Raw genomic sequence first — 15,262 nt, forward strand, 5'->3', positions numbered from 1 at the left:
CAATTCCATCACCTCCTTGTATGTCACTTCTCCCTAATATTGCACATTGGAAGTTTTATGCTTCGTACATCCACCACTGTGGATTTTTCACAATCAGGATTAACTACTGTGGAAAATAACTGCCATAGGAGGAAGGATGCATTGCTTTATCACAAAAATTATCACTTATAGCTTGAAAGCAATCCTGTTGGGCACCCCCAGTCTGAAACACAACTTACACACAGTATCACCCCCAATGGCATTCCAAATCCAAGCAGTTTTTATCACACCATTTCTCATCTCCTTTGCCCAGTGGCTCTTTCTAAAGACTTTTCAGAGGCTCGGTGGTACCTTGGGCTCCCTTTGAGGAGCCAGAGCCTATTAGGACCCCCAACACCATAGCAGAGCAGCTGCTAACTGATACAGAAATGACACGGCGCAGTCTGAGATTATTCCTCCTGAATTTGAGCTGTTCTTGAAGGCTCACAGCAGAACTGTGTAACACAGTTGAAGAACACCATGCCTTCCAGTCCTCCCAGCACAGCTTTCCAGACAGGCCCAGCACCCCAGCGCCCCTATCAGGAGAGCACTTCTATGCACTCTACAGCAGGCTCCAAAAGCACCAACCCAAAACAGCTTGCAATCAGTAAATAGATTACGGTAACAGGTTGACAAGCGGGAAAAAGAGCTGCTCTGTTTATTTCAAAAAGGTTTCATTTCTAGCAGAACTTTTCCTGTTTTTAAATTTTGTACAGTAATAATCTGCCTTCCTCTCTAAGGACCTCCCCCTTTTTCCAATCTCAACTGTTAAATAAAGTAAAAAGACAGCAAACTACAGCAACGTGGAGAATAATGTGGTTGGAGGTTTTATTGATGCTTGTTTGGAACAACCTCGGTAGCTCATAGGGCTTCACTGTTTGTGAATAACGGAGACATCTGCAACCCAAAGTCACTAAACAGGGTGCTACATAACCGTGAGAGGTACGTTCAAAGGGCAGGTCTGTTTTAGGGTGTTCACTCCTCAACTTTCCTGTATTAACGCTAGGAATTAGCGAGAACACATTGAACAGAATGAGGGGCACTCAGAGCCACGTGAGAACAGCAGATCAGGTGATGGATGGAAGAGACACAGCGACAAAGGTCTGTGCTTATACCTCAGGAAGAGCTTCCCATCAATAGCTACAAACCACCAAATCCGAAGCAGAAGCATGTTGTTTCAGAAATGTAAAGCACGATTGGTGTTGGGAGAGCCTTTAAGGACTCTGAAAAAAGAAATCAAAACCTGCAACAGATTGTTCGATCTCCTTTCTCTGAGGTTAGAGAACCTCAACTTTAGATGGGAGAAATAATAAATAACAGCCGCGGCAAGGAAGCTTGTTTTCCCTAAATCCCCAGACTCCTACTGGGAAGGGAAGAATGCAGGCAGTCGAACCTGCAGCACAGACCTCCCTGGACTTCCCAATCCAATGGAAATGCTCACCTAAGAGCTCCCCAAATCCCAAGTACAGGAAATAAAGCATTCCCCCTTACTGGAAGCGAGCGCACGCAGAGGCCTTGACACGGCTGCCAGTATCTTCATCTGGCTGTAAACGCTCACAGTGTGACCGAGGAGAAAGAAAGCCCTGCTGTCTGTGTAATGAGTTACCAGGCTATGCAGAAAAATAGGATGAAGCAATAAGAAATCAGGGATGGCCATCAATGCCGCAGCTCAAGGCTGCAATACCTCGATTCCTCTTTGCTCCTCGCAGCTGGAACTCCTCGTACTAGTTTATTTTTTGCATGTCTGTCAACAAATTCATCTGATGCAAGCTTGTGAAGTGACTGCCATGTCTATATATGACTCTGGATTTGACCTCAAGCATGCTTTTCACACGTGCAGCTTCAGTCATGCTAAGTCACCAGCTCTGAGTAACACAGAATGATAAGAGTTTTCTAGATGCACAAGGAACCAGCAACTACAGGAACCCCCTGGGAGCTCTGGCTGATAGGTATTTGAGAAATAAAGATGATCTATTTGGCAATTAGCGGAAAGAAAAGGAAGAAGGTGTTATTTAAGAAGTGAATGCGAGCAGCAAGTCCTGTGCCACTGTGGGAACCGCTCTCCCTTCAAGGATCAGCTCCCAATCCGTGCCCACACTTGCAGAGCACAGAGGTGGTCACTTGGGTTGCTTTCCCTGCAACGCTGCTGTTCGCAGCCATGCACAGCCCAAGGTGCAGCAGCACCAGACACGTAAACGATTTGTTCTCGCCATCACTGATCTATAGAGCATGGATTACATAAACAGTTGTTTCTTGCTCATTTCCACTCCCCCAGCATCTCCCCTGATAGAAACGTGCTTGTCAATACAGCAGCTGCCATCAGGCAGCAGAGCTGTTAGCAGCTGCAAGGTCTGTGGCTTGGAACTCTAGGTGAGCTTTGTGAAGATGTGCAGAAATACAGCTGTGAGGCTGTCACGAGCAGCTGCATCCAGGAACAGGAGAGCACTAATCTCTTCCCACACTGTTCTCCTGCAGCTTAAACAGAGCACCAAGCCAGTTTTCCCACTTTGAGTTGCTGAAAATCCCAGTTTGAAAATATCTGCACAGATCTTCTGGAATTTTTATAGCAAATTTCTATCTAGATTCCACTTCCCAAAAAGGCAGTCCTACTTCTCTTAAAGCCATTACCTATGTGTCAACAGAGTGTTATTTTCTGCACATACCCTTACCTTTCTGCATCTCTGCATAGAGGACACAGCTACAACATGCCCTGGAAGCAGGCACAGCGCAGTGCATACAAAGCTGCAGACCTCTCTCTTCTCAGTGCTGTAGGACTGGATCATCGTCTGCACTCTGCAGGGCTGCCAACCACTCTGCCTCAACAGCCTTGTACAGAAGCAACCCCAAATGTCAGGAGAAGCGGTTCATTTGTTCAAGAGAGCAAAAAAAATTCCCATTGGCAATGAGAAGAGGAACCGCCGCCGGAGACAGAGAGTGCTGGTGATGGCTGGGAGCTCCAGGAATAGCCGTGCACGGGCAGAGATCAGTGGGTGAGGTGGTCAAAGGTACGTGACAAACAGCTCAGCGTGCTGAGGGCTTGTGTTCTCTGCTGGAACACCTACAGCTGACACCAGTGACTCCAGTGAGAAGAAATGCTGAGAGATGTGCTTCCTTCTCCACCTCCTTAGAGGGGAGCAAAACCTTTCTACGCCTATCTATCTCACCAGGCTTAACACAGAGCTCTGCATCACAGCTGTCCTCCAAGAAAGAGTTCCTGCTCCTCATTCTGGGGGCATCTCCTCTGGCACACATAGGCCTGAGCTGCTGCTGCTGCTCCCCAGTGATGGTATCACAGCAAACAAGGGCTAGAAAACTGCTCTAAACAAGCAGAGATGCAACAAGTGAGCTGTTAAACACGTGTTTGAGTGCCTTCTTCTATCTGGCATCAGCCAGTGCACACCTTGTGTCTTTTGAGTCAATCAAGCTATCAGAGCTCCATCAGAGAAGGACCCAATGGCTGCATTTTAACTTTATGGTGCAAGGAGAGTCCCCTGCATGCAAATTTCTCATTCCTCCATTTTAAAATTTAATTACAGCTTGAAGAAGAGAACGTGGTTAGCATACATTTAGAGCTCAGGGGTCTGAAACTCACTTTCATCCACAGATAGAAGCCATTGGGAAAAAAAGAAAGAAAGAAAATCTTTGTTTTCCCATCAGTGATTTACCCAGCTTAATTTTGCTAGTTGTGCATTGCAAAATCAATGCTTACCTAAAGAGCAGCCTGTTAAGCAATATGCTCTACAGCTCTGTTGTAACCGAAACCGAGCTGGACAATGCACTCAGGAATACCCTCTGCCTGCTCCTCCCCTCAGGTTCTGCTCCATTCCACCAACAGGACACTCCACTCTGCTTTGCAGAAGGCAAGCATCCATTGCAAAGCAGAGAGGATCATAACAAACAACCTCTGGACAGCAACTTTCAGCTCTGCTTCTAGCAGTTTGTTTCTCTATTTTCCAGATCAGGATTTCCAGTCTTTAAGCAGGAGTATTCATTCAGTGCTAAGCACATACACAGCTGCCCTGTCCTGTGCCACCCTTTGCATAGCTCAGACCTTCCTCTTAGGGTCTACAAGTTTCTCATCAGAACATTTGCTTTAAAACCCAGATCTCAAGTAACCATAAACCAGCAGGCCTGCCCAGAATCACAGAATGGCCTGGGCTGAAAAGGAGCACAGTGCTCATCCATTTCCAACCTCCTGCTGTGTGCAGGGTCACCAACCAGCAGACCAGGCTGCCCAGAGCCACATCCAGCCTGGCCTTGAATGCCTGAAGGGATGGGGCATCCACAGCCTCCTTGGGCAACCTGTTCTTGAAGAACTTGTACTTAAAGAGCATTATCTGAACATCAATTATCCCTCTTCCTCTTTGCATGAAAAGAGCCATACACCAACCAAAGATATTACAAACACTTTCTTGCAGCCTCAGAGCCACTTGTCCCATCACAGCCCACACCTGCACAACACGTGACCAGCAGGTACTTTATTCCCCTTTGCATTTAAAGAGAGCAAGTTCAAGTTAGCCTGTCACCCTAGCTTATAAGAAACAAAATATCTGTGTAATGGAGCCATTCTGTTGAACCAGTACCATCCCTGCATATACCACCAAAGGCAAACAGCACACAGACACAAGGTGCCTGCTTCCCCTTGGAAGATGCATATACGTATGTGCAGATATTTAACAGCAGCAGAGTTCCTATTTTTCATGAAAGCCCCATTAGCCAGTGATGCTGCTTCAATACACACAGACTGTTCTATTCCTCCTCCAAGTACGCGCTCCACGGAGCTCCCATTGCTCACGGAGCTCAGCAGCAGGGAGGACAGCTTGCTCTGGCGTTGGAAGGCACTCTTTGCATCCATCACAGTGAGGAGGTGCCTCCCCCACTCCCTTCCCAACGTGCTGAAAAGTTCATTTATTCAGGAACCGACTGCAGCGGTTCTCTAGCTTACCTGGGAAGGCTTCCCATTCACCACAGGCGAGCGGAGCTCTCAAGACATGAATGTCTGTTTTATGAACATCTGCACTCCATGAATGCTCAGACTAAGATGTGTATAAATGCAAGGACTGTGAACATGGCAATGCATTATATCTTCAAGAAAAGAAACATCAGATGCAGGATGGCAGAACAGCTGAAGACAGCACCAGTCAGAGATCTAGTCATGTTGTCTTCTAAAACAGCATTGCCACCCATTTCTCTCCAATGCACTCTTTCAACACAAATCAGAGAATGCCCCACAAGGTAAAACAGTCCCCAGCTGAAAGATGGAAGGTATAGGTACCACGGATCCCTAAAAGCCAGCCAGAACTCATGGTTCCAGCATCTTCAGCTTCCCCACTGTAAGTCCGCATAGAACCCCCAAACCAACATCCCAAGGACTACCTTACAACCTTCATTGAGATTCAGGTGACACAGTGGAAATTAGATTTTTGGGGAGAAGGGACAGAAGGAATGAAGGCAACACCTCTCTTCAGAACAGCCGACACAGGTCAGCAGCTCTTCCGAGCTCTTTTTTTCCAGATCACAGAACTCAGAAAACAGCAGCTGCCTTTGGGCAAATATGAAATGATCTGCTGGACTCTGTGCCATGCTTATTATCTTGGTGTCAGTGACAAATTAAAAGTCAATATAAAGATGCCAAGTGCGCCTTCATAATCATCAAGCAACTTCAAGACTCACCACCACTGGTATCTGTTGCCACAGTACAGCTCAAATCCATAAGCAAAAGACACATATGCAAGCCCAAATAATATCAACGCCTTTTCCTTATGCATACAGTTAAGTTTCTCCCATCTCCAGAGGAAAATCCCAGCATTCAGGCCCGCAAAGCCCTCATCCTCTGTTGGGTGCATCGGACAAAGCTGCATCCTTGGAGAACTGGCCCAGCCATGAGTGAGGAATGCACCAGCAGCTCTGCAAGGCAGCTGAAGCCATGCTTACAACACGTAATGTCTCTTTAGCTAAAAGTTCTTGGTTAAGTGTGTGGTCATGGGGTAAACTGAGCATGAGAATAGACTGTTTTAGTACCTGGAATTCAATCCTCTGTCACTGGCTGTTTGTTCATCAGGTACTGTAACAGCAGAAGCTTTAACACTTGTAGCAGAAGCTGAAACTTTCCCGTAGATGCCAACCTAAGTAAAAGACCAGTACTGAGGGTGAAAAATATTCAAGCTGCAAGGTGAACTTTCTTCAGCTTGTTTGATCCAACTACTTGCAATTTGCCTGAAATTTTTATTGTTGGGCATTTCAGTGTGAGAGTTTTTCTGCTGTTTAGACCCAAACAGGTTGCTTAAGGACCATCTCAGAACCCCTCGTTCCCAGGAGCTTGCTCCTCAACACAGTCCCAGTTGATTTCAGGCTCCACCTGGACATGAACCCATCCAGCATTCTGCTTAACTTGCACTGGTGCTTCAGCTGTGCTATGTTCCGCATGAGTAAGAGATCATAAAACATCTTTGCAAGGCAGTAGCCTTCCAGCAGTGCTGCATTTTCAGCTCAACACCACGGAGTGGCTTCTTTCTTATAGCCTTATGATTTTAAAGCATCTTTATTTAGAGACTATAGGATGATGTCTTGCAGCTGCAGAGTTGACCAGGTAAAGCATTTCAGCATTTAAAGACTGTCAAGTCAATTTTATGAAGCAGCATCATTTTCACAGTAGCCTCAATAACTCTTCTCCATGAGTTACTTCTGCTTGCGTGAGTGCATGCAGGAAACAAACCAGTAAGTAAAAGAATTAAGGCAGAAACTGAGCTCAATTCCTCTTGCTTCCAATGGCAAACAATTTGAATCCTCACATCTTTCAAGAATTAAAAAAAAACCAGCCTGCTTTGCTGGAAGGATCATGTATTGAGCTCATCAGTGTGATTCTTCTAAGCTCCTCAGAAAGTAAATTCACTGTATGAGAAAGGACCATCCAAAGGATCATCTGCACCTGCTCACGTCTCAGGAGTCTACCAACCTCCTTCTCCTCTCCTCATCCTTCGGTCAAAACTATTTCCAAAGGGATCTGAGTACCAGCAAGCTGCCTTTCTAATCAAAGAATAGTAAGAATGGAAGAACCAAGCATGGAAACACAGGCTGAGTGCTGCATTCAGACAGCACCACCATTTAGTCTTCAGTGCACGCACACCTGGCCCCATACTGCTGCAGCATTCACAGACCAATCCTTTATTCCATCTGAGCTGCTATGTCGACCAACAGCAGCAGCCCTCTGCCTTCTGAATGACTGGAAAAAGAGTGGGGCTTTACTCCCATAGCAATGCCATCCCTATGGTACCATCCTCAGCAGCTGCAGCACCTCATACCACAAAGGCGTAATTCCTGCTCTCAGTGCTGCTCCGTGCCACTGCAGCTTACAAACAAAAGCCTGAGAACTGTACCCACCTCTGACTGGGATTTGCACAGAAAGGTGGAGGAACAACCTTTCTGCCCTTGGATTTCAGTTTCTTGAAACATACATACCATCCAGAACCAGCTTTAGGGAAACCCCACGCTCCAGCAATCTGATTTTACAAGGAGTGCTTACAGAACACTGCTTAGCTACCTCTGCTGCTGTCACAGCAGTGGGACTTGGGGAACCATAAGCATTACTCTGAGAAGATGGAGGAGGCTCTGAGATGCTCCAGCAGCTGCACACCCAAGTGGTATTTGCCATATGAAGAGCTTGTCAATAATTCAAACTAGAAATCAGAGCAAATGGCAGCAGCTACTATAATACAACCTGAACAGGTAAATGGTTGACAAACACATTTTGACGCTACGCTCAAAACCACGCTCGTCTGACACCACTCCCACCTTTTATGTACACCTCACCTATTTTCTGCTGTTTGTAGCACATCCACTACCCATTTATTACTGAAGGCATGTATTTATGGCCAGTGCAGGCTCATGCCTCTCTTTACACCTCTCCACGCCTGCAAGCTCAGCAGCATCCTACCTGCCTGCTTCTCCTCCCAGCTGGTGCCCAGCATCCTTGCGACAGCATCAACACATGAAAAAAATCACCCCGTTATCCCAATGTAAGAATCAAGCAGTAGGAGAGAGAGCCAAGCTCCACGAACACTAAGGGCAAGGCCACCGTTTGAGCTGAGATGTTCCCCACTGTCCTCGCAACGGACAAAAATATTCCCACTTGTGTAAATACAGCCTTAGTCAACAGCACGACAAATCCGTACACAGATAAATGTCACACGCTGACGTCAGTGCCAGAGCAACCTAATCAAAGTACATTCGTGTATTTTTAAACCCTGAAGTGGTTTTTCTTTAAAAGAAGCTAAACAAAAAAGTCATTAAAACAAGTCTTCAGAAAACCTCTTAAAAAATTCTACGTAATGATGTAACAGGGCTGAAGTCTTTAATTTCCTCTGGTTCTGCACACATAAAAGTGGAGCTGTACCCAGCCCTGAAACTAGCTGTTCCATCTGATGTGTCACTGCACTAGAAAGCAGAAGATAAGGATTTGGGAAAGCGTTACACATCAGATTGGCACTCACATTTGTATTGGAAATTTACCCAGACAGGTTATAAATAACACGGCGAACGTTCGCAGCCATTCTGAAGGTCGCTTTGCACAGAAGTGCTGCTTTTATAGTAGGAGCCCCTGGCTGCACGTGACCACCTACTGCTCATAGTTTGGAACAGAGTGCTTTCTGGGGACAACCAGGTTCCCTTGGCTGAGAAGGAAGGTCACAGAGTGTGGTCACAACCGACACGACAGAGCTGCAGCACAGAAATCGAGCCCAGCAGCCACTGGATTGACTCGTTTTCTTTTGAAAGTGCTCCTCCTTGTAAATCCCCGCTAACTTACGTTGGAAAGAAAAAAGGTCATTTCTCTCAGGCCAGCGCGGTCACGACACGTTTCTATGGTTTTAAGGTCGCTCGTGCAGTGCCTGATTTCAGTAACATGAGAGGCAGTGCAGAGCAAGAAAAAGCATAGGCACAGGTGAGGCAGGAGAGATATGCAGTCTCGTGCCCGTGGCAGCAGGCTCAGCAGAGGAGCAGCATCCTGCCCAGCACACAGTGCCCAGAGGCAGCGCTTGGAATGGCCCCTCCGTCCATCCGCCAGGATGCTGGAGACAACAGGAAGCCATCGGCCAGAGAAGAGGAGAGAAAAGACTGCAAATTAATATCGTAAGGTTGAATCTAAATAATCAGATCAGATTCAAATTACAGGAGGAAATATTTTTTTTCCTATCTGCATCCCACACAGAAGCTTCCTGAAGCTCAGCGTGTTCCATACATGATACACTCAGTACAGGTCCAATAGGATGAAGCTCCAGTGTGCATTTCTGTGCAGTACTGGAACTGAAGCGAAGCTCCCTCACTCCTTAGCAAGCCAGGCACAGCATTCATCACCAAGGCTCACTGATTGCTGCTTCACGTGGTACCAGTCTCACCTTCCCAAGATCATTTGCCACCATCCAGCAACACGCAGAGTGCCAGCCTTCTGCCCAGAAAGGAAGAAAACCCATCTTGCATCTGGTTTTGCAGAATTGGGAAGACTCCACTCTTGTGTTCCTAATGGCAGTTCATTACAGGAATGGGCAGAAGTCGTTACTTGGCATTAGCAGAGATTTCAGCAGTAATCATATGTAATGAACTCCTTTCCAGGTGCTCTCGTCCACTTTCCATCTCATCCTTGAGCGAAGTGGGGAGGATTGGATGCTATTTGCAGAGACTGGCAGTAAGAGTTCACATTGATCTCATATCCTTCTGCTTTGCTGCGTTTAAAAAGCAGAAACTTGCTGTTTAAAAGAAGGGAGAATCTTTAATTCACTGCCAGCACTTCCCTCGGCTGGAACAAGCAACTGATTTAAGAGTCTCTTAAAGTTATCTGAGGAACACAGATAAATGAAGATAGAAGCTTCATGAAAGATTTCTGACTTATTATTCATTACAGAGAGACAGAAAATAAAGGCCTGCTTGCATTGAAGGTATGCTGAGCGGCAGCCACCCAGCAAAAAGCCGTCAATGCAAAATAAAAAGATTTTTACTCGTAGGGACATGAAAGCTTCATCCATAACAAACTCCACAGCTGTCGGTGGAACAGAGCACTGAGAGGAACCATACATCAGTGGCGTCAATCCCAGCCTGCAGGAAGCAGCCAGAACGCCCAGTGCACACATGAGATCTGCACTTCCAGCCTCCACCTCCAACCTCCCCATGCACCAACTCCAGCAGCAGAGCAGGGCTGCTGTCCCCCGAGCTTCACCAGGCAGAGCAGGAGAGAAGGGAAGAGAATAAATCTTCAGCAATAACAGCAACAAGGAGGTTAAAAAAACAAGAGGGGAAAACAGATGAATTCAATTCAGCTCGCACTCTGTGAGTGTGCCTCAACTTGTGAAGGTGCATATGAAAGGTGCCAAGGGATCACCTTATTTAATGCAAAACAGCAGAGATAAACCTCACAGATGGACCACGGGGAGGAAGAATCCATTTCCCCAAAAGCAAGGATCAGTGATGATCTATTTTCCCTTCTATCCCCCTGGTCTCACGGTGAATTTGAGACAGCGTGCTGACTGCAGCTTCCATCCACCCTCCTCCTAGATGTCTCCTCAGCTCAAGAATCCATGGCAAGGTCGGCACCAAACCTGTTTGGGCAGGATTTCCTTACAATGCTTAATCAGCCACGATAAATAAAGCAGCTTCGTTTTGAATGCTAAATTTAGAGTAAGCCTGCAACTTGACCATACAGCCTACACAGCTGGACACAGAGGTGGTGTCCTTGGACTGTGCAGTTCCACCCAGCTTGTTTCGAGTCAGAAGTACCCCAGCCAGCAGAGCTGGAGCAGCACACAGACCTTAATTACATGAAAGAACATCAGTGCAGAATAACAAAGTCTTTAAGCAAGAATCACACAGAGAGCTCTCAAGTCCCCTGCAGCACTTTCCCAGTCCCCCAACAAATAAAGCTCCACGTTCAGGGGGGAAAGCATACCGAGTGCATTTACTGTAATACCGGCAGATGAAAAATCGTAATTGCTCTGCCTTGACATCTGGTTTCTATTTTGCTGCCATTATATCAGATTACATAACAAACAGATGATGCACTAGATTTGCCGAGTTCTTCTGCAAGTCTTGTGTGGATTTGGTGTTTACATTCTTGCTCACAAAAATGTCAGCGATGGCACACACACACACAGCTGTGTGTGAAGCAGGCAGAGGCACCGAAGGCAAAGAGAAGTTTCCAAAGGCAAAAGTAAGCCTGATCTGGGGAGCAGGGACGGGTGCTTAAATCCATATAGAAAAGATCCCATTTCACAACTCAGTTCAGAAAGGTTAATCTGCATGTCACAGCCCTCACAGTTGTGCAGATGAACGTTTATAGGAATAAGCCGCGAGGAACACACAAGTTTACACCCAGGTAATTTGCTCACATAACTGTTTCACAAGTTTACTGATGCAAAGGAATTCCACTTTGCCCCATCACGTTACTATTATCTACCAAAAAAGCATCTCTGCACCATGTGCATCACCTCCTTCTCTTATTTTTGGTCTGCAAAGCCTTAGAGACAGATACACTATGTGTGCACACAGCCATCTACCAACATAAATACACACAGGGTATTTTCTCCTCTAACCGGTGCTTCTAAGTAATTTCTGCTGTCATGGTGATTTATGGTTTTAAGGGCATGCAGTAAATACGTAACCTTCAAAATCAGACGTGTATTTGCTGACCTTAGGCACATGGTATACCTTCTTCTGAGTCAACACATCCTTCCTCTGCATCAATTCAGGCAGCCATGCGGCAGCTCTCCTGCAGCTGATTCAGCTGAATGCAGGTGATTCTCACATACCAGTGATGTTTCAGCCTTATTTCATGACACAAAACGTGCAGTGTGCTGCATCAGAAGAGATGAGATTTCTTCCCAGAACGTGCCTGCACACTCTTCCTTTGCCAGCACCGAAAGATGCAACAAAACACTTGCATTCTAGTGTACTGCATTTCAGATACAGGACATGATAATGGAATTACAGAGTTAATATACAGTTATGTATTCTACCACCTCTAACGCTTCCAAATCATGCACCCAAATGTGATTTTATTCCCACAGTTACAGAAGCATAGAATGGTTTGGAAGGCACCTTTAGGATCATCCAGTCCAACCCCCCTGCTGTAGGCAGGGACACCTCCCTCTGGACCAGGTTGCTCACAGCCTGATCCCGAATGCCTCCAGGGACAGGGCACCCTGGGCAATCTCAGTGAGCATCTCACCACCCTCACAGCAAAGATAGAATGAATCCTCCCCTCAAACACAACATACAGGAATTAAAACCCTTCAGGCCGCAGTGTTCCGTAGTGTTGCATTGCCTTCTACACGTAGCTTGTGCTGACCCACAGGGACTGGCAGCCTGTGCTCCCCTGCAGGATGCTTTTCTCTGGAGCAATCCTGACTCATTCATAAATCCCACATTCACAGAAAATCACATCCACGACGTGTTCTCCACAGTCACAATGTGCAGCAAGAGACACCAACTGCAAATCGCCTCCAGCCTTCGTGCTGAACACGATTCAACCATTTCACCTTTTTTAAGGTGCATTTTTGCACACGTTCATTCGCAGGCAGAGCATTTGGGCCATCAAAAGCTAACAGCAAGAATTGCTCTGTATTTCACTTGGCTTCCCCGTTTTGCTTCCCAGGTCCTAAAAGCAGGACAGTGAAAGAGAGACACGGTCAGCCTGCCCATGTACCAACAAGCTGTACGGTGGGCCTGGCAGCTTCACTGAAGGCCAACTCCAGCTGAGACACCATGATTTTTGGCTGGGAAACATCTGCCAGGGCTCCCTGCTGATGGGAGCTCTCAGAGCAGGAGGCTTGTGCTGTTCAAGTCAGAGCCAAATAGGAAAATAATAAAAGCATTCACAGATATCAGCCTAATCTTTTCCGATTAAATCTTCCGATTCCAAAAGGTCAAGTAATTGGCTTTTCCCCTCGTCTTATTCTTGCACAAATCTGCACGTGTTTACATTATGTGGTGTGCAGATGCCACCAGGAATGCTGGAAGTATTAGTCATGGCAGGAAAATACAGCACCATCCCGTAAGACTGCAGTTGTTAGGAAGTCTATCCCTAACAGGTACCTGCTGCTGGCACTGGGAAACGCAGCAGGAAAAAGGATATTTTGCAGGTGAAAGAAACACTTCTGGCCGTGTCGTAACAGGTCCATCATTACACACCAATTAAGAGTATTAATTTCACAACAAGACAAGCAAATTCTACGTCAAGGTCACACTGCACGCCTAAAACAATGGAGCTGCAATAGCTTTACTACAGATAGAAGCAATTATGGTGGTTGGCTGTGTAGCCCAAGGTCAGCCTGCCTGCTCAGTAGTCAGGCAACATCGTAATTGGGGTAAAAACACTTTATTGGGACTACAAAAGTTTTTTAAAAAGGGTCAACCAGTTCTCACCACAACATGTCAGTGAGGGGAGCTGCATCTGTGCCAGCCATTTCTGACTGCAAAGCTCAGAACGGATGCAGCTTTTGCTGCTGTGCAACATTCACCCTCCACACTCTGAGGGGAAGTCATTGCACAGCACGAGGGTGACCATCTGATAGCCAAAGGAGAGCCAGCTTCACACAGCAGGGGGATGAACCCACAGCACTCCTCCTCCAAAGAAACCCCCACTGCAAACACGAACTCACAGTGCAGCACCTGAAGTCCATCCCGATGGGATGCTTCCAGCTGGGGAAGGAGCTCAAAGCAGCAGATCCTTCCTTAAGCATCTCCTCAGCTGAGGAGGGGAAAGCTGTCAGCAAAGTAATCCTTCCCAAAAGCTCAGCACACGACCATCTCTGTACCAAGAGCCCCAGCAGGCTGAGAACAGAGCAGAGAGCTCCGCATGGAGAGCGAGGGATGCATGAAATGAAGGCTGCCTCCTTCACGGTGCTTTGATTTAAAGTGAGGAAAGGGGCTGTGAGGCTGTGGCTCTCTCGGAGGCCAGAACAAAAACAGTGTTTCTTCAGCGCTGAGATTTTAAGTGCTTATTCATTCCTCCTTGTCATCTGTAAGCAAACTACTCCTCCATTCATTACAGACTGGCAGAATGCAAAGGCGTAGCGCACAAGTCGTTGCTTTTACTATTATAAATGATGCTATTTTTGCCTGTAAGCCTCCAGCATCACAAATCACACATCCTTCACACACATCACCCCAGCTCCCTCTGCTCAGCTATTGTCTCCTGAAGCTGTGGGTGTTTTCCTCCCATCGCTCTACCTGGGGGGAGTTGTGGCAGTCTGCACAGAGCCGCGTGCTCATCTGCAGGGCTGTGCAATTAGCAAAGGGCTCCTGCAGCCACCAAGCACTGCTGCTTTGGGGCTACTGTCCAACCCGTGCTCAGTCCAGAGCTTTCCCTGTCTGCATCACCTCCTAGCAGAGAAGGACACAGTGCCACCACCGTTCACCGTCAGACACATGAAGCGAGCCTCGGCACACGCTGCATTTTCTGCCCTCTCATCTGTTCCCACCAGCAGTAAGTTTTCAGTTCTGCTCAAATGCCAGACAAAACATCTTCAAGCTGCCAGCGTGCTCTCTGCTGGCACAGCCAAGGGCACTCTGCAAAGGTCAGCGGTTTGAGAAAAATCTGTGCAGCGCATCAGAAAGCCTTCTGAGCATGCGATGCTTGGAATGAGACACTGATCCATAATTAGATGGTTCAGGGTTTGTTATCCTGGAAAGAGGTCTGCAGAGGCATTTGATGAGTCCAAGATCAGGGGGGAAAAAAAAACCCGTACGGCAGTTTGTTTTCTCAGCATCTAAAAAAGGATTAAGCTGAAACCAAAACACAGAGAGTGGCACTGATGCGCACAGCAGGCTCCCACCAGCAGGGCTGCCTGCTTTACAGCCTCGCAGCTCTCCTACCCCTGAACACATCAGAACTGCGAGCTGGGTGAGGCAGAAGAACCATGTCAGTCGTTCTCTTACTGAGGGAGGAGAAGCAGCTGGCAGCAGGGCTGTCCCTGAGCAAGTCCAGGAGGCTGCTAGCTTCCATGTGGCAGAGACACCCCAGGCGGGATGGGTGCTCTTCCTTGCAGCATCCCTGCACACAAGGCTATCTTCCACCCAGTTACTCAGCAGAATTAATAACTCGGAAGTGGCAGAGCAATACATAAAGACTATCTGAGCTGATAAATCACTTAAAATTTATCAATTAAAAAAAAAAAAAAAAAAATCAACTGATCAGGAGGCTAACAACAACTAACAAGCGTGACAAAAGCAGTCAAGTTAGTAGACACGATGAAAATGT

General features: G+C 46.9%; 1 protein-coding gene across 8 annotated transcripts in view; it reads right to left on the reverse strand.

Moving 5' to 3' along the window:
* The window catches only part of HDAC4 (histone deacetylase 4), a 214,088-nt gene that overhangs the window by 161,643 nt on the left and 37,183 nt on the right, over nucleotides 1-15,262 (reverse strand). For 2 of the 8 annotated variants that reach the window (XM_048953280.1, XM_048953281.1), the window contains exon 1: nucleotides 2,688-3,653. The exons of 3 other annotated variants lie outside the window; for them this stretch is intronic. In XM_048953280.1, the coding sequence (XP_048809237.1) occupies nucleotides 2,688-2,754 (67 nt within the window). In that variant the 5' untranslated portion in view covers nucleotides 2,755-3,653. Of the gene's footprint in view, nucleotides 1-2,687; nucleotides 3,655-15,262 lie in introns of those variants that run through there. 3 more of the 8 variants (XM_048953283.1, XM_048953279.1, XM_048953282.1) reach the window with 3 other exon arrangements.

The sequence above is a fragment of the Lagopus muta genome, chromosome 8 (assembly GCF_023343835.1).
Source record: "Lagopus muta isolate bLagMut1 chromosome 8, bLagMut1 primary, whole genome shotgun sequence".
In the NCBI taxonomy this organism is placed as follows: domain Eukaryota; kingdom Metazoa; phylum Chordata; class Aves; order Galliformes; family Phasianidae; genus Lagopus; species Lagopus muta.